Raw genomic sequence first — 19,165 nt, 5'->3', positions numbered from 1 at the left:
TCCAAAATATGCAACTAAATCAACACAGCTATGTAAGAAAGTTTGGTTTTATCAGTTACAACCCAAAATTTCTTACGTGGCTGTTTTATACCATAAAAATGAACCCCACATAAAAATAAACTTTTGTGGGCTGAGCATGGTGGAAGAAGGGTGGAAAGGTTTTTGATACATGCATTATTCTATGATTTAAAAAAAACCCATCAATTATACAATGGTGAAAACTGATTTATTATAAAAAAAAATGCAATTGTACAAAAGTCAATTTCCTCTTCAAAACTTGCACCTGGGTTACAGGGTTCAAAACAAGACCTTTCAGCTCAACTGTGGAGTAAATTGTGGACTTTTTAAAGTCTAGAAACATTTACAATATTATTAAATCTGGGTTTTGTAAGCAGAATTCAACCAAAAAAAAACAACCCACTGGACAACATGTATATGAAAATCATAAAACTTTCATCTTTGAAGTTGAAATCATGCAAACAGAACAAAAGTGAATAATTTATCTAATTTTTAAGGAAATAAATTTATTTTCATAGAATGATTTTTTAAAAATACAGCAAAGTAAAAGTTGATCCAGGGGGTCTTCAACTCTAGTCTTGCAACATTTACAGCAACATAACAGACTAATGAAACCCTTAACTGGAACAGTTATCAGTTTTTTCCAACCTAACAAAGTTAATAAACAAGTCCATGTGAATTAGATAATCAAGATACAAACGTCAACAAAAGTACTTATGTAAGTTGATGGGAATGAAACACTATTTTTTTTACAAAACATCTTTTTGAACACCAAGGAACACCTACAACTGGTGGTACCGTCTAGAACTATGCAGAGGCTGGTCCTGCTTGGATCTTTTGGTTTTTGGAGCAGACCCTAAAGAGCCACTCTGTCGCTGCAGAGTAGTGATTCTGTTCCTAACGTAGTCCTTCACGCCTTTCCAAGAGCGGTTCCTTAGAGCGTGAGGCTCAGCATCGAGGCACCGAATGCAGTCGTCTTTCTGAGGAAGCCTTTGCTTCGTGATGAAGTTCATCAGGTGCTTTTCTACGGCTTCAACTTCTGCTTCGTTCCATGTATGTTTGGATTTCTTTTGCAGACCTGGAGAGGCTGAATAAAACAAAAGGAAAAGAAATAAGCTCTAGAATAACCATGCTGTTAAGAAGAGTACAGAATCGGTCTTTTAAATTAGAGCTTTAATCTTGTTAAAGTTAGTTGTGTTTTAAAACTTTGTGATCTGAGGAAAATTTTTGACGTTCTAGCTTTTACGATTGCTCTCATTTGAATAAAAGGAGAGAAATGACATTGATTAATCAAAAAATGGTGAGATGAGTTGAGAGAAACACTTGTGATTCTGTGTTATTCAATTTGAAAACTGCTTTTAACATAAAGCTAAAAGTCAGGAAATGAGTCCAGCATTTATGAAGCTCCTTTTGTCAACATTAATCACACAATTCACTATAGTTCACAACTAACATCGAAACACTGAAAAAGGAGATTATCCTCTTTGCCATGGTGCTACAGACAGACTATCTGGGTAAGATGGGATATAATTCATTGGCTTTTGTATAAATACCTTTTTCTTTTGTTCTGCCAGACTTAGCAGGAGCATTCATGCTGCAGCTTGTTGTTGTGGCGTAAGTTTCTGGTAGAAAAAGATTTGATGAACCAAAACTGCAACTGGAGAACACATTCTGATGCTCTGGTGCAGGTTGTTCTCCACTTGGAGGTTGTAATCTCCCTGGTAAAAAAATAAATAAATAAAAATGAAATAAACCTCTTAATATTTCCAAGAATGAGCAGTTTGCTTAAGAGTGCTAATTTTTTATTTTTTTTTTAAGTTGGAAATTACCCGTTAAGTTGTTCCCAGAGCTCTGTGATGTCCCCTTCCTGGGCTGGCTCTTGGTTTTTGACGGCGCTTCGGAAGATCCGCTCTGTCTCTGCAGAGCTGTGATCCTGTTCCTGACGTAATCTTTTATGCCTCTCCAGGAGCGGTTCTTCAGCGCACGCGGCTCGGCTTCCAGGCACCGGGTGCAGTCGTCCTTCTGGGGAAGTTTGTGCTCTTTAATAAAACGCATCAGATGTTTTTCTACAGCACAAACCTCAGCTTCGTCCCATTTAGGCTTTGGTTTGTGGAGCAAGCTAGAGCCTGGCGATAAAAAAAAAAGAAAACTCAAATAATTTACTTGACTTTGTTTTTTTCTTTTATCTTCTAGTGTTTAATTAACTTATACGTTAAATAAAATGGGAATTAAAATGAAAAACTAAAAGACTACTGAGACTTACAATGACATCCGGACGTAAACAATTACATTTATGAAGTTATGAAAGAAATCTGTTCAACTAGAGCGCGGCGTACTATGACTTTATTCTTGTGACATTGTGACTTTAATCTCATACTTTTTAATTTTTTTAGAGTGGCCCTAATACTCAGTTGTTGTAGTAGTAAGAACTATGCAGAAAAAAGCAAAAGCAACAACAACAAAAAAAATCTGATTTTCAGCGAAAGAACTGAATTGATCTTCAGAACCTGCAGTGTGAACGTTACCATAGTTACCTTTTCCTTTCTGGGACTTTGAGTGACTCGATGCTGAACTGGGACCTGCACTGGGCTTTTCTCTGGCCTCCTGTTCTTCATTTGGAGCCTGTGATGTCTCTGCAAAGTGCACCATATTTGGCTTTAATCACCGCATGTTGGTCAACAGAAGATGGCTGTTATCAACAGAATACAGATGTTACCAGAACTCTGCTGTGGCTTATGCTTCTTTTTAGCGGTTCTGCTCTTTGATGATTTTTTGGAAGATCCGGTTTGTCTTTGCAGAGTTGTGATCCGGTTTCTCACGTAGTTCTTCACGCCTTTCCACGAACGATTCATCAGCGCGCGCGGCTCGGCCTCGAGGCACTGAACGCAGTCGTCTTTTTGAGGTATTTTATGCTTCTTGATGAAATTCATCAAGTGTTTTTCTACGGCCCGAACTTCTGCTTCGCTCCATCCAAGTTTGGCCTGGTTGTGGAATCCTGTGAAAGAGAAAAATATATTAAGATGGAAGTCCTTAAATTCATATGAAAATAGATATTACTGGAGCCTCATCAGGAGTTTCAAATTGTGCAGGAGACCCATAATCGACATTTAAAACTTGGATGAAATGTTCTGGTTGTAAAAGCATTCTGTAGTTATTCTGAAAATTTTAAAATTAAAAGAACTGGACTTCTGTTGTTTTGTTGAATACTTTTCCTGCTTTGAAAAACACTGACCTAAACCAGCATATTTAGCTATGTCACGACTTCCACCTGTATTAGAAATGCAAGAATGCATTACTGATTCTCGGTTGAAAAAGTATGAGATGAGGTTCTTACCAAAAGTATATTTAGTTGCATAAAAAAAAGCCAAGGTTTTATTTTCCGAGTTTCTTCCTGTTCTGCTTTGACTTCTGGTTTTTTTTCTTACTGAAAGTGTTTTGAATTTTTGAAGCTAAATAAGATTCTAGGAAATCATTGTAATTATTATAAATAAGTACCTTGAGTCTTTGAGTTTTTTAATGCATCAGGCATTCTGCAGCCAGTCGCTCCTGTGCGCTGTTGGTAAAACTTCAGTGGTCCTGAAAACAGTGAGAGAAAAACAACAAGACGTTTCTTTGAAGGCTTTTTAATTCCCAAAAACATTTTACCAGGTTATTTTTATATACAAGTTATTTTTATATACAAGTTATTTTTATATACAAGCACAACTCTAAATGAATTACCCATTCAGTTACTTGGTGAGGTTTTTAAATAAGAGTAATTAATAACATTTTATAATTTTTATTCTATTCAACCAAATGCCATTTTTTAAATAAGTCAAATTTCATAGTCTCTCTACAGTTAAATCAACTGAGCATCAAAATTCAAATCAAAGTGAAGATCTAAGGATTTAGTAGTTCTAGTCTAAGCAAATTTTTACATATTCCTGTTTAATACATCCTAAATAAGCTAAATGGAAGTATATAAATATATTTTAAAGGAATTTAATCTAATTTCTGTGGTATGTCCCAAATATGTTTGGCAAGTTTGTCAAATATTTTTAAATTTACAAGATTAAAACCAGGACATAACTTAAAAAAAAAAAAAAACAGGCTCGGAATCGACTAAATAAAAATATTTTTTATTTTACATTACAAAGTGGTTATATTTTCTAAATCTGTTGCAGTTAAGCCATCACTTCATAATCAGAAATCTGTTGAGCTTTAGCTGCGATGGATTGGACTTTATTACACTTAAACATGGTTCTTGTCTGAGGATTCACTATTGAAAACCTTAATTTATGCAGAAATTAAGTTACATCTTCTTATTCTAACTAGGGCTGAAACAATTAATCAGAATCAACCAATTATTGAAATGACAATCAACTAATTTAGTAATCTTTATACAGAACATAGACACTCAAAAAAGACCATTTTTCAAAAGAACAGCAAAAATTAAGTTAAACTTGTACATAAAATGTATACCTTTTGCACCTAAGAGAAAAAAACCTTTCCCTTTAAATAGTTCACATTCAAAACTCTAAGTGGCATAGTTTTAGACAGTTTTTGTAAAAATAAAATTTTCTTCTAAATACCTTTTGCTGTCCAGTTATTAATAGGTTAATCTAAAATATAATCAACAGATCAGCCTTACGCTACGTTGATATTATAGTAGAAATGTTTCAAGTAGAAAGGATCAAATGTTGAGCTTGGAAATATTTTTTAAAAGCAGATGCAGCTTTGGCTACAAATGATCAAGTGTTCACTAAAGAAATACTGTTATTGCATTTTATTTGTTTATTTGCATATTTTAATGCATTTCTAATATTGTATAAAAATGTGCCAGTTGTTTTAAATCCAATTAATTGTCAGAGTAATTGATTTGTAAAATTGTTACCTGCAGCTCTAATTATTAACATTGGATTCACCTGCTAAATTGATGAATTAAATTAGCTCAAAAAGTGAAACATTACCTTCAGACTCCATGACAGAGTCGTCACACATTGTGTCGTTGATTTGCCGCAGAACTTGGATGTCACTATTGGGACCCAAAACCTGCTTGACCTCCTCGTCGTCCAGATTAAGGAGCTGAAGCAACGGTGCAAAATGCCTGCGGAGTTTCACCACCCTCAGGACAGAGGGGTTTTCTGCTCCACATTCTTTGACATGAAACTGAATGCAAGACGACCCTCTCTGAGCAGTCAGCGACTGCTGCCGGGGAAACGTGTACGGGTTGTTGCTCAGAATCCCACATTTCTCCCGAGCGCTGACCAAAAACTCTATAGACGACTCAAACGAAGGCTTGAGGATGATGGGGACGACTCTCCCACATTTCCCTTTGATGGTAACTCTACTGAACAAACCACACAGTTTTCTTTCCATCTGTGAGACGGACACGTCCATGTCGTCACAGACGTCTGATCGTATCCTTGACTCGAAAGTCGCCAGTGAAATCGATGCCACCTCTCCGGGAAGTCTCCTGTTGAAAAGAATCGTCCGAGCCAGAACCGCCCTGGCCAGAGCCACAAAGTTTTCTGAACAAAGGTTCTCGCGGAGCTTCTTCTCTGCAGCGTGATGAGCCGTTTCCAGGTGGTAATAAAGACGTTTCACATCTTGAGCAGACGGCACTTTGTTTGCCCTTTTCTTCTGCATGTCTTTAATATTTGATAACGCCAATGAAGACACGTACTTAGTCCATTTTTTGTCATACATGGAGAGGAATATTTTGCATGACTCTACCACTTTGGTGTCGCCAATGCTCTTGGCATTGTGCTGTACGATGTTGCAGATTTTCTGAAGATGGTAACCAAGTTTGAGGGCAAGCGACGGTATGTTGTACCGTTTTTTTTCAGGGTCATATTGCCCCACCACCTTCACAGCAGACACCACAAGTTTAAAGTTGGAGGGCTTAAAGAAATCCTCAAAACTCTTCATAGGGGTCGACTTTTGAGCCTCAAGCAGAAGTCTTGCAACATGTCGAAGGTTTTGTCTTGCGTATTCATGCTGTTTTGGAAGATTGATATATTTCTTAAACATTTGCTCTCCATACTGCAAAATAATCTGGTTTTCCATGACAGTTTCAGTCACATTGTCATACACCATTACGCCAATGAGGTTCTTAAACTCCTCACTTATACCTTCACAATTTTTGGTCAAAAGCGCACAGTGTGATACGACTCGCCTTGGTGTCCCGTGAGAGTCGTCTTCCGTCTTAACATTTTCCTTGCACTTTCTCAGATGGAGGTGGATGAGTTTTTTTCCATAAAGTCCATGACAATAAATGCAGTGAACAAAGTCTGTTGCTTTGGAAGAAGTTTTAGTTCTACCTCGTACGGCAAGTTTTCCCTCCCCTGTCTTTAAAACATCTTTGTTGTGTTTGAAGTTTCCGTCATTTGTTAGTTTTTGCCATATCTTTCTCCTTTCCTTTGAGTTTGGAGGATACTGAAATGCAACGGCAACCTCGATTCTGTCGCTGTGGATGTTCGTAAGATGTCTCGATATTTTGGTCACCGGTTTTCCACAAAACAGACAGTAATTTCTCCTGCTGGTAGAGTGTCCGTTCTTTGTTCCGGAAGTTCCTATCTCCACCTTTCCATACTTCTTCTCGTTATCTTCAGGTGTCTTTGTTGAAGAAGTGGTATTTTCTTCCTCAGACAAAGAATCTTCTGAATTTTCCTCCCTTTTCACTGTGTCATCCTCCTGACAGCTAGGACTGACACAATCCTCAGAGTTGGAATCATCCTCAGGCTGGGAATTTGAAAAACTGACTTCACTTTGAGGCACATAATCAGAGCCAGCATCAGAATCCGCTTCCGACGCGCTGCAACTTTGGTCCATTTCCTGGAACAGGAAAGAAAGATGGAGCAAAATTAATCGCTAATTTAAGAAATAGATAAGAATGCAGAATATTTCATCTCAATTCACCCATTTTCAATTTAAATTATTACACTGCAAAAACACAAAGTCTTACCAAGTATTTTTGTCTAGTTTCTAAAACAAATATCTCAGCATACATGAAATAAGACAAAACAAACTTACAAGTAACTTTTCAGCAAGATACAGGAGTTTGTTTCCAGTCAATAATTACTTAATATTGATGAAAAATACTGGCAGATTTTTTCACTTAACTAGACATTTTCTCTGTACATGTCCCCAGGGACAAAGTTTTTGTCATAATCTTCATGAAACTGCCTTCGTACAGGTCATGAACAAAGCCTGGCAGTAAAACGGTACCAACCTCAGCTCCAGCTGGAGACCCTGGAGATGCTGGCACCGTGTCAGAGAAACCTTGTTTGTCACAGAGTGAAGGTGAGGAACAATTTGCTGCAGGTGGAGACTAAAAACAACAAAACCAGATAAAAATGTTCTGTGATTAAGAACTGGACTTCACAGTTGATCTATAACCTTTAAAGAAACCAGCAGTAAACAGTTTACAATAAATATAGAGCTACTTGTTCTTAAAAGGTAGTTACAAGGCATAACTTACCTGAACATCGTTGTTTGAAGGCTCCTCTTCATCATCTGAAGGCATTGACTCCAGCTTAATAAGAAAAACAATACGAAGTTAAAACTACCCATCATCTTTACTTGAAACTGTCGAAACCTGGAAAAATTACAATAACCGTCTTTTAACCTTTGTATACTTACAAGTTTATCAAGGTTTTCCAGCTGTTTGAGCAGCTGTGCACGCTGATTTAAAATTGAGGAACGTCTTTTGTTGCCTTCAGTCTGAAAGCAAAGAAAAATAATAAGTATACATGTAAAAAAAAATCTGCTCAATGCTTTAAAATAAAGTTTTCTTTTTTTTAAAAAAAAATAACCTGTCATCTTCTGGAGAGATAAACAGTTTAATGATCACATCCTTACCGAAGGCGGACAACCGTTCTCCTGCAGTGGCGGTTTGTCGACATGACCAGCTTCACCTGAAGGTACCCACTGATGCTGCTCCGTGGAAGTGGCTGAATTAGAGATGTTTGAGAATCTATTCCCATTATTTTGTCCTCCAAATGTTGCTTGAGGCATGTTGCCATTCGGCCCACATGATGAAAAACCAAAGGATTGATTTTGAAAACCATGTGATAAACCAAGACCAGGCAACTGAGATTGAAACATTTTGTAATTGGTTGTCTGAAGAGGTAAATTCTGAGCCCCACAAGGCAGCGGACTCTGGTTTTGCTGGGAAAGAGTCTGTGTAGGGGTTATTTTCGCCTGGTTTGTTGTCTCCAACCCTGAAGGTGTGTAAAGAGTTTGCTGCTCAAAGGTCATCCCATGAGATGCAGTAGCGATGGCGGGATTATGAAAAATTGAGTTGGAAGAAAAAATGCTGTTCATGTTGGCAGCCTTTAACAGGTTGTTGTTTCTGGAGGACGAGCTGCTCAGATTGTTCATACAGCTCTGATTGGACGTCTCCAGGTGGCCGAACAGCGATCTCTGGACGGAGGTAGAACCCAGACTGAGAGCCTGAGCGTTAGTGTGAAGGTTCATGGGAAGTTCTTGAGCTGAAGTAGTGGACCAGCCATTCTGGTCCAGCCATGTTGAACATTGTGTGTGGTTCTTATTTGCAGCAGAGTTGTCCATCGTATTTCATGACCATCCAGTTAGATGCTTGGAGTTTCCTATTTTATAGCGATGAGATATACAAGAAGAAGAAAAGCAATTATAAATTAAAATTCTCCACGTACCTTTACAGTAAAACCAGCTGCAGTTTGTAGCTCACAAAGCAGCTTATTGAGTAACTGGAGAGCAAGAGTTAATACTTATCAGTTCATCTCAGACTCAAGTCACTGTCTCTGATCATTTTCCTTAAATGGCATCATCTTCGTACTGAATCACACTTCGTGAGGTTGCATATTTGGAAAAGGTCAAACATGTGGCAACTTCTAATAACCATTTTAAGCTAAATATCAAGAGCTGTGGCTCTGCCAAGAGATTGTCCATGCTGCTATCAAAGAATCTGCAGCTGTTGTTTATGTTCCCATTACTGCACCGGGGATCTTCCTACTGGCTTCGTCTTTCTCCACACTCATAGTTTTGCTTCTAATTAAATCAAAGATTTTTTAATATAAATTAAGTAGTCTATTAGTTATTGTTTTCAGCTATTTATATTCAAAAATAATTTGATTTGATTATTTATTCAATAAAAACTACCAACCATTTTTATCTTAACATCAGTTGATTCATATATTGATTAATCACAATGGTTCAGGCTGAATGTATTTTTGTTTCAATGTAAATTGTAAAAATTCAATTTAATTCATTTTTTTTTATTTATATTGTGCCAATATGAAAGCATTTTCCAAAATAAAAGTCAATTCAATACAATCACACAGATCCCAAGTTAATGACACACAATAATCCTGAATTATTATTTAAACTAGTTTAAAAAGTTTCTAAAGAAACCTAGTAGATTGCATTCGGTCAATGACTTTTGTTCACTCCTCCTGGACAAGCACATAGCAACAACCACTTTGCAGCAATCCCTCATTGAATAGCCAACAATACATTTGACCACAAATATGGTGACTACATTGTTAGGGATAACTGTAATCAATATCTAATGATTGTAATTACTAATGGTGTTGCAATGTCATTAATAAAATTGATTCTCGCCCAATATTTGAATTTAGCCTCATACCTTCTTATCCTGCAAGGTTAACCGGGTAAAAACCATTACTAATTAGGAGCTACATTTTTCCCTTGCTAAATATTTACATTTTGTTTTTGAAAATAAAATTTCTCTCTGAATTTCAGGTTCCGTCGAGACTTTTTGTGCAAAATTTCTTTCTTTTTTTTTTTTGGAAAACTGAGATCATCACTCGCTATTTGCAAGAAACAAACACCTAAATATTCAAAGTACATATAAACACATCCATGCCTCGCGCAGGTGACCGTTAGCTAGCTGCTTCAATGAGATGCTACCTGCACGATTAGATCTGAACATTTCTGACCTGATAAATATTTCAAGTAGAAAAAGCTACAAAAACAATGCTGCTACAATTAAGTCTGGTTATTTTTGTAACAAGTAATTTGAACATTAAACACATACCTGCGAATAACTAGTGTAGTTGTTTTCTTTTTTCGCATCAGCTTCTAGTATGTCATTTCCGGTTAACGACTTCTTCTTCTTCTTCTCCTTTGTTTTGATTACAGGTGCGTTATCGCCACCATTTGGTGGAAAGTGGAACACGACGGTTTTTAATTCCTTTTAAATATTCAATTTCTGCTTTTGATATTTAAACACGTAAACCAAATCTACTCAATATAAATTCAGAAATATTCTGAAATAAACTATTTTAAAGTTGTTTGAAGACTGATGTTTACATTTATATCTATGTGTTTTTCAGATGTTTCCTTAATAATATGGAGTAATTTAGGTGAATACATCATCTACTTTTCCTGTTAATATTTAACAATTAAAAATATATATTCTGCTGCTTCTTCTTGTTCACAATAATCTCACCATTTAACCCCATCTGCTCATATTTCAAACTTGATATGACATCTTCATCTGGTTTGTATTTAATTTTTCCTTTTTAATATTTAAACATTACCCCGATTGTTTGATCTGTCAACCCTGATATTAAGGCACAACAAACGAACAAAAAAAATTGATTTGTCTGCTTATTTTGTGCTTTGATTGAGTTAAAAACCTCAGCTACTCAATTCACCATGATTAAAAACGTAGAGTCTACAATCCCCTGCAGGGGTTGTAAACATTGCCCAAATATTTAGTACCTGGATCATTTAAGATTTAGTCAAAATAGAATCATAAAAAGAGTAAAATAACAAGACAAGACAAATTACTTCCATTTAGTTGCTGTAATGTTTAATGTTTATATAAAGTCCATTATATCAATGGAATGCAGTTATTTTCTTTATGTACATTTTCGGTAAGAAATAACACATTCAACAGTAGAATTGGTGCAAATATGATTATAAAGTTATTTCAGGCATCATCTTTAGAGATCAAAAGCAAAACTGAAAAAGAAAAATTACTAGTTTGCGTCCATCTGGTTTTATTTTTTCAGCCTTTTATGGTAATTGTCTTGTTAAATGAACTTTAACTGAATAAATCCATGAGAAACATTAAAATTTTATTTACTTCCTTAGTTTAGGAGCAATAATATCATCAGTGAACAAATTTTCAGAACATTATCCTACACAGATAAGGAGACTCTAAACTTTTAATAAGATAAAATAAAAGAGAAGATACATACAGATCCCAATAAAGCAGTCCCATTTAACAACACCAAAGTATCAAGCTTGGAGGTCTGACATTAAAATAAAACATCTGAATCCCTGAATCATCTTCAGCAAAAATAATCAATACAAGTATTAAACAAAGCAATGCAAAGAATTTCATCACAAACAGAACAGCATCAACCCACCACAACAAACTAATACATAAACAAAACAAAATAAATGTTTCATATTAAGAAGTGAAAGTTATTTTTTAGATAATAGTCACTAGTAAAAGCTTAGGAATTTTAGATAATTGGAAAAGCATTTTAAAAAGTCTACCAGCATTTCCCTATTTTATTTTTAACATTTTGATATTTTTATGTTTGTACTTAATTTTTTACATTTTTTTGTAGTATTGTACATTTGCATGTAGTATCCACAGATATTTTCTGTTTACTGATGGAGTATATTTGTCTTACTCTGGTTTTATTACTCAGGGAGACGTCTTACAGACTTTAACATGAGATGTTTTAACCTCGCCGGCCTTTCCGATGCAGAAGTATGGGAAGAGTTTCTCAGTGAAGGTGTCTCTGTGACTGCAGACGAGACTCCGGTCCTCACAGTTGTAGAAGGACACCTCTCCTCCTTCGTAGTCCAGATGGATTCTGATCCTCTGCAGATTCCTCCTGACTGTCACCGCCTTGCCCGCACCGTTGGAGTATTTTCCACCGCGATGCACCAGAACTAAAACTCCAAACTTAGCAGAAGCAAATGTCTCTCTCTTTCGGTCGAAGGACTCTTTAACCAAACCAATAATCCAGTCAGGATGATCTCCCACCATCACCTCCCAGCTGTGCTTCCCTGAGCTGTAGCCCTCAGAACCGAAAACGTTGGCGTACTTGATGTTTCTCTCTGGGTTGTCAGGAAGCTGCTGCCATGTTTCTCCACATTTAACACCGGTCAGATCATCCGACAGATAGAGACTGGGGTGAGCGGTGTTTGGATCCAGGATGACAGGACTGAAGAGGGCCTTCCCCTTCATCTTCTCCCAGACTCTGAAGGACAGGTTGCCCAGGTGTTTGGCCACATCTACCAGCGCTCCGGGAATCACCTGTGGATCTGGCAGTGACCTCTGACTTCTGGCTTTGCTCTGAGTGGCTTTGTAGGTGCTGAGGAACGGCAAGACAGTTTTGCGAAGATCTTCTTCAATCGCGTAGATACTGTCTGTCAGCAAGGAGATCTGCTCCTGAATCCTGCTGAGAAATCTGTTGATAGTCATTCCCTTCTGCTCCTCTTCCTTCCTCAGAGCTGCCAGTCTGGACTCCTCTTCCTCTTTCAGGAACTGGTGGAGCTTGTTGAACTCTGCCCTGATCTGACTCTCAGTCGTCAACACCTGGATTTTTAGGTGTTCTGCCATTTCGCTGTAGGCTTTCTCTGCCTGCATGTTCAAGTTTCTCTTGTCCTGCAGAGACTTTAAATCAGACCTGAGCAGCACCTTCAGCTCGTTGATCGCCTGGTCTATCGGAACCACTTTGTGGTTTTGGTGGAGAGTGAACTCACACATGTGACACACAGCTCTCTGCTCATCTTTACAGAAGTATTTTGGATCGTCTGGATGAATGCTACACACCACTATTAGCTTCTGCTCTGGTTGGAGCCACGGGGATGGTTCAGGCGCTTGTCTTCCGGCGAAAGAGTCTGCGAGTCCCTTCAGAGTGTAGTTCACAGAGAGTGTTTCTTTTGAGGATCTTCTTCTACAAACTGGGCAGTTTTTGCTCCCAGATTCTTGCCAGAATCTGTGCAGACAGCTGGCGCAGAAGTTGTGGCTACAGCTCAGAGACACGGGATCTTTCAGCGTTCCAGCACAAACAGGGCAGCTCAAAAAACTTTGAAAAACAGCCGACTCAGCCATCTTCTGTTGTCTTCAGGAAAAAGGAGTCACAGATTCGTCTGGAGTGTGATATCCTGCGAATGTTGAGGTCGTGTAGCGATGATGTTCCTGTGATGGTGGATCGGGTCTGTCTGTGGAGAGAAACGGTTGGGTTGCTTTTAATTCACAGTGACGTGTCACCAGTCAGACAAGTTGTGTTGTGTAATTGTTTTTCTTTGTTTGTTAAAGTTCCTTGTACTGTAAAAGCTGAAAACAATACAGATAAATTTCATTTTTACATTTTTAACATTTCTTCTGTTATTTTTTACATAAAGACATTTAGGGGTTTAGAATATTAAAGTTTGTGCCAAATTTCGCAAACATTCTACAGATAAAGAGTTTGTTTCAGCTCACCATGAACAGGACAGACAACATTTTGTTCCTTGAGCCGTTTAAAGAAACCTGTTCTGCTTTACTTTCATTGTGAACGTTCCCATCTTTGCGAGCCATCAGGTTAAATGCTGAGTCAAGAAGCAAACTGCCAAGCTTCAAAAATATACCTGAGAAACTGTAAAACATAACAACATCCACCTTCTTTCTGAAGTTTACATTCATTCAACATGGGCTTTAAAGCTGCAGTATTTAACTTTTATAAAATATATACTTATTTTGAATATTTGTTGAAACTGCCACTATGTTGTGACAGTATGGTATGAAACAGATAATCAGTGAAGAAACTGCTAACTAAAAACAACTAATTAGAGCCAGGAGAAAGGTCTTAGTGCTGTCAATCACTCTACATGTGGCGCTGCTCATCTCCCCCTCTCACTCTTCATTTACTATCTGCTATGCTGCAGCTAGCAGAGCCTTTCATAAATGCTATGGCTAGTTAGCAAGGTCATTGATGTTGGTGGATAAACGGTTTTCCTATGGTGGTGAATTGTTTCTCTGTCATTAACACATTTAGCAAAGCATTCAAAGCTTGATTGACAGCTGGAACAACTGTCGTGCTCAATAATAAACTAATGAAAATGATCAACATCCCACTTCTTCACTTGGAAAAATTTGCTGATTTAGTAAGTTTTCCAAATCAATCAGATTGTGAGAACATCTGATGTCCAGAGCCACCTTCAGGTGACTCCTGTCAACTTTTCTTCATTCTTTTGCTGAAATATCTTTTCATCTTCAGTTTTCAAGCAAACAACAGAAAGTTTTATGTCAAAGCTCATTAGATTGGTATTTGGATTTTTTTATCTACTTCAACAAAAATCTTGTCCAGCTGAATTATGGCTCAAAGTTCAATTTTACTTTCATCAGACGACATCTGAGAAAAGTTTTACAGCCTTACATCTTTGTCCAGATGTGAAGGAAGAACTATTTTTGTCCCTTGTTGACCACATTCAGGACATTAATGGAATATTTGTAATTTCTTCAGCATTTCTGAGTTGTGTCCACTGCCAATTTCTTTTCAACTTTTTTAGTTTTTTTGGAAAGCCAACAGCTTTTTAAAAAAATGCCGTTGAATCTCTTATCTGAGGTAAGTTACTGACTGCTCATAACCTCTCCACTAACTTAGCAATACATTATTTTAACTGTTTTTTGTAATCTTGCAGTCATGCTGGTATGCTGTTTGTCAGTATGCTATCAGAGTTTTTAATCTCTCTTTTAACTCCTAAAGTCTGAAGAATAAGTTTATAAAATCAAGTAGCTTCATTGACCAATCCAAATCCATTTTATTCATAAATTACATTTAAAAACAACATTTTAACCAACATGCTGTACAGAACTAAAACAGATCAAGAAATCAAGAAACAAATAATAATAAAATGTAAAAATGAAAACACCAAAAACAGAATAAAATTTCAGCAAAAATTGTTTAAAATAAAAACAGAAACAACTCATATTGTACCAAAAGCCACTGAAAATAATGTTTTTAAAAAAATAGACTTAAAAACAGCAAGAAAAGAAGCATGTCTAATATTTAATAGCAAATTGTTCTGCAATATTGAAGCCACAGTTCAAAAGGTCCAACCTCTTCTAAGCATCAACCTAGTAAAAAATAAAAAGCTACAAAATAAATCCTGTATTTTACAAACTTCAAGACAGTGTTCGTGTTGGCCAGCTGCCATCTTATGACTGTAAATTATAAATGTAGTAAACATTTTTAAGACCACACACATGCACATTAACGTCTATTATTCCAAGTTATTTCCATTAGTTTATGATTTCAGGTTTATTAAGTACAGCAGCATTAAAAACAGGAAATAGAACAATGTTTCTGTCTCCATACTGGGACATTCATACAACATAAATATAAATGAGTGGATCCTCTGGGTGAACTATGTCTGGTTTTAGACGTCTGAAGGTGTCTGCTATAATATTCAACATTATAACTGATGTCAAGGTTTCTTGTTTTCTTCTCAGAAAAGAACAAAACACATTCATTTTCAAACATTACACTCGGTTTATGTGATGCTTAAAAATTAATCTCAGTTTTACAGACTTTGATACTTGTAGGTTCCACTTCTCCAGTTTTTCCAACACAGAAATAAGGCAGGAGTTTCTCAGTGAAAGAGTCTCTGAGGGTGTGGATGTGACTCATGTCTTCAGAGTCGTAGAAGGACACTTCCCCTCTGTCATAGTTCAGCTGGACTTTAATTTTCCTCAGACTCTGCTTCATTGTGACAACATTAGCTTCGCCATCCATGTATTTTCCATCACTGTGGACTAAACACCAGATTCCATATTTGGGCAAAGCGTCGGTCTCTCCCTTCCTGTCCACAGACTCTTTCACCAAACCAATATTCCAGCGAGGATGATCTCCAACTTCCACTTCCCAGCTGTGTTTCCCTGAGCCGAAGGCCTCAGAACCGAAAACATTGGTGTAGTTAATGTTTCTCTCTGGGTTGTCAGGAAGTTTCTCCTTCGTTTCGCAGCGTCTCACACTGGTCAGATCATCAGACAGAGAGAGCCATCGGCTGGCAGTGTTTGGGTCCAGAATGACGGGACTGAACTTCACCTGGTCCTTCATCTTTTCCCAGACTCTGAAGGACAGGTTGCCCAGGTGTTTGGCCACATCTATCAGAGCTCCTGAGACCAGCTGTGGATCTGGCAGTGACCTCTGACCTCTGGCTCTGCTCAGTGCGTCTTCGTAACCCCTCAAGAATGTCAGGTTGTCTTTCTGCAGCTCTTCTTTACCAGCAGAGATGCTGTCTGACAGAGAGATGATCTGTTCCTCAATCTTCTTTATTTTCTTTTTTATCGTCTTCTTCTTCTGCTCCTCTTCCTCCCACAGAGCTGCCAGTCTGGACTCCTCTTCCTCTCTCAGGAACTGGTGAAGCTTGTTGAACTCTGCTCTGATCTGTCTCTCTGTGGATGACACCTGATCTGTGATGTGTCCGGTCATTTCATCGTATGTTTTCTCCATTTGTTTGTAATTCTCCTTCTTGTCCTGCAGAGACTTTAAGTCAGATTTCAGCTCCCTCTTCAGCTCACCGACCGCTTGTTCCATAGGAACCACTTTGTGGTTCTGGTGGAGAGAAAACTCGCAGACAGGACACACAGCTCTCTGCTCGTCTTCACAGAATAAGTGAGGAACCTCTGGATGTTTACTGCACAGCCCCATTTCAGCTTGTTTTTTTCTCTCAGATGACGTTTTCTGTCTTCCAGATAAAGAGTCGGTCAGTTCCTTCATTGTAAAAATTCACCCTCTTCACTATTAGATCATCCTTTAGATGATCTTTTTGTTTTTACAGACAACGGATCTTGAAGCAAATAAAAAAAAAATCTTTCTTCTTGTCTTTTGTCTCAAAGCAGCAGTATGTGGACTCACCAATAAAACGTTTCTTCGCCGCTCTGACTCCGGTCCAGCGTCTTTTTCAACAGCGATCCACCATGTTGTGGTGGCGTTTCAGCTCTGTTCAGCAGCGAGGATCATTCCTCTCATTCTGTCTGACAACTCAGAGACGTTTTACCAGTCAGACAAGCTCTGGTGACACAGACAAATATTTTCCTCCTCTTTTGTTCTTGTGTTATTCTCCCTGTAATTAAAGCTGCTGTTTTCTTTAACCGTTTTATTGGTTGAGAACAGAGAAAAAGAAGTAAAAAGAATTTGCTAAGAGGCTTTTTGAATGAAAAAGGTGTGTAGTTTGGTAGTTGTTGAAGTGAGAAAGCATTTCATTCTCACTCCACTGTAAACCCGATAAACAACATTTTTGTCTTACGCTTAAACAGTAAACTAGTTTCAGTGGGTGGAGATAAGAATGTCAGTTAATCCTACGACCAAAATGTGAAAATTAAGTATTTTACTATGAAGACTTTAAAACATTAATGAAAGAAAATAAATGACTTAACATTAATAACAAGCTATTTATTTATTTATTTATTTATTTATTTATTTGTTTATTTATTTTAGTCATTTTTAATCTTTACACACAATAGTCAAAAAACAATGCTGGAAAAAACAAGCAAAACCAAAACAAAATGAAAAATAAAGTAAAAGAGCAAGACAAGACTAAAACAGTGTAAGCCGAAAACAGCACAAGTTTATTTTATCATCACTTTTTAAAGCATCATCAAAATCAAAACAGTGGATCATTTTCCGTTTATTTTCTAAAACATATCTCCAAGAAAAGTCTGTCGACAAATGACATTGGTTACAAACATTTCTATAAATATTTTTCACTCTTTCCAAGTTTCAAGATTTAAAAACTAAACCCACAAGAAATAATTTCCTAAGTTTTTTTTACATTAAATGTTACATATTTAGTATCTTTACTGTATGTAGGAAGACGTCTAGCAGGTGTTCAGCTGAAAGAAAAAACTTTTCTAATGTCACGTGAATCAAAAGAAAATCCTTCTGGACATTCATGATGATGTGAATCTGAGGAGTCAGATACCAACTCTGGTGGATGTGTTTGTCAATAAAACGTGAGGAAGGTTTGTCTGAATCCATTAGGCAGCAAACAAACAAGTAGCAGGAAAGCCAAAAGGATTTGATTTATCAAAACAATAAAATCATTCTCAGCTCACTTGACCCTATGGAACTGCCAGTGGTGGCTTTGTAAAGCCAAATCATTCTTATACTCTAGTTGTATCAGATACCATTATTTATCACTAACTCTTCACTTCAATCAACATTATGAAAGCAGAAACAAATTTATCAATAGGGATGCAGCTGTAGTAATATTGAGTACCTTAAAGGGGACCTATTCTGCAAAATTCACATTTTGCACATTTTTGTGCTTCCATTTGGGCCTCAACTGTTTCTAAAAACATCAGAAAATGGTTTTAAAACACCCTGAGCCAGCTGTTTGGCAATACAAACAGCTGGCTCTGGAAATGGCAATACATGGCTCATTTTCATGTCTGGAAAATGAGCCGCTTCAAAACACTTTCAGATGTGGGACAAATTTGTAACATTCAGGGGCCGCACAAGATCAGTACATGGACCACAAGTGGCCCCTGGGCCTCACTTTGGACAACACCTGGCTAAGCTTAAGGTTTATTGGTGCTAAAGGCTCTGGGAGGCTCTCTGCTGCCATCTGCTGATCAGTCTCTAAACGTTTTACAGCCATTTTTGGCCTGATTGAGTAGTTTTATGACAATGGTTCCACAAACTACAACTGCATATTAGTATGGAGAGCCATTGTAGACAGAAACAAACAGGACGAATACATTTTTGCCAAAACAGAAAAATAAATAGATCATTCTGAGTTTGAAAAGTTGATTTTTTTCTAGAAAAACTCTAAAAATGTATCTAAAAATTTCTGAGTTTTTCTAGCAAGTAGCAAATTTTCTAAACTTTCTGAAGAATTTCTGAGATTTTTTTTTGGGCAGAAATGAACGTCCCTCTTTTTTTTACTATTTACATTGACTCAAGAAGTAAACTAGATTTAACAATTTCATTACTTTCAATACCTCAGAATATCTGAATGTTCGGTTCAGGTGAAGCAGGTCGCTGAGTTTGTCTTCAGGTTTTCCTGTTCGGGTGGCAACAGCTGCAATCTGAACTTTGACTATTCAAATGTCAGTTCTGGTGTTTCATCAGTGTTTGTATTTTGATTATTTCTTTCATCTTCTTCTGGTTTTGTTTTATTTAATTTTGCAGAAAATCTGAGA

The 19,165-nt window shown here is 37.2% G+C and overlaps 3 protein-coding genes across 4 annotated transcripts; all 3 read right to left on the bottom strand.

The window, feature by feature from the left end:
* Positions 1 to 204: 204 nt before the first annotated feature.
* Positions 205 to 10,709, bottom strand: LOC106933438 (uncharacterized). Of its 2 annotated transcripts, none has more exons than XM_088008652.1 (12): positions 10,040 to 10,137; positions 7,861 to 8,609; positions 7,642 to 7,722; positions 7,481 to 7,534; positions 7,232 to 7,330; positions 4,968 to 6,834; positions 3,514 to 3,594; positions 2,735 to 3,013; positions 2,553 to 2,651; positions 1,848 to 2,144; positions 1,572 to 1,736; positions 205 to 1,105 (listed from the first exon to the last, which is right to left on the bottom strand). In XM_088008652.1, exons 2-12 carry the CDS (start codon positions 8,569 to 8,571, stop codon positions 801 to 803), a joined length of 4,038 nt encoding a protein of 1,345 aa, XP_087864778.1. In that variant the 5' UTR covers positions 8,572 to 8,609; positions 10,040 to 10,137; the 3' UTR covers positions 205 to 800. The 2 variants fall into 2 exon arrangements, with proteins under 2 accessions (XP_087864778.1, XP_087864779.1); XM_088008653.1 differs by having other exon boundaries at positions 969 to 1,105; positions 1,848 to 2,040; positions 10,040 to 10,709.
* An 88-nt stretch (positions 10,710 to 10,797) lies between these two features.
* LOC106933181 (nuclear factor 7, brain-like) lies at positions 10,798 to 13,287 on the bottom strand. The gene has a single exon (XM_015012283.2). It carries the CDS (start codon positions 13,085 to 13,087, stop codon positions 11,669 to 11,671), a length of 1,419 nt encoding a protein of 472 aa, XP_014867769.2. The 5' UTR covers positions 13,088 to 13,287; the 3' UTR covers positions 10,798 to 11,668.
* A 1,471-nt stretch (positions 13,288 to 14,758) lies between these two features.
* On the bottom strand, positions 14,759 to 17,231 carry LOC106933391 (zinc-binding protein A33-like). The gene has a single exon (XM_088008651.1). The coding sequence runs from the start codon at positions 16,737 to 16,739 to the stop codon at positions 15,522 to 15,524; it is 1,218 nt and encodes a 405-aa protein (XP_087864777.1). The 5' UTR covers positions 16,740 to 17,231; the 3' UTR covers positions 14,759 to 15,521.
* Positions 17,232 to 19,165: the final 1,934 nt, after the last annotated feature.

Source organism: Poecilia mexicana, unplaced genomic scaffold (genome assembly GCF_051168715.1).
Source record: "Poecilia mexicana isolate PSO_F unplaced genomic scaffold, ASM5116871v1 scaffold_9, whole genome shotgun sequence".
Lineage (NCBI taxonomy): Eukaryota > Metazoa > Chordata > Actinopteri > Cyprinodontiformes > Poeciliidae > Poecilia > Poecilia mexicana.
Note: the sequence above shows the minus strand (reverse complement) of the source record. Positions and strands in the feature narration are given on the sequence as shown.

Excerpts from the sequence above, each read along its gene's own strand:
- LOC106933391 (XM_088008651.1), bottom strand. The coding sequence starts at position 16,739 with ATGAAGGAACTGACCGACTCTTTATCTGGAAGACAGAAAACGTCATCT.
- LOC106933438 (XM_088008652.1), bottom strand. The coding sequence starts at position 8,571 with ATGGACAACTCTGCTGCAAATAAGAACCACACACAATGTTCAACATGG. Across the intron at positions 3,014-3,513 it reads AAAAAACTCAAAGACTCAAG|GATTCCACAACCAGGCCAAA; the intron begins GTACTTATTTAT and ends TCTCTTTCACAG. Across the intron at positions 2,652-2,734 it reads TAAGCCACAGCAGAGTTCTG|AGACATCACAGGCTCCAAAT; the intron begins GTAACATCTGTA and ends TGCACTTTGCAG.
- LOC106933181 (XM_015012283.2), bottom strand. The coding sequence starts at position 13,087 with ATGGCTGAGTCGGCTGTTTTTCAAAGTTTTTTGAGCTGCCCTGTTTGT.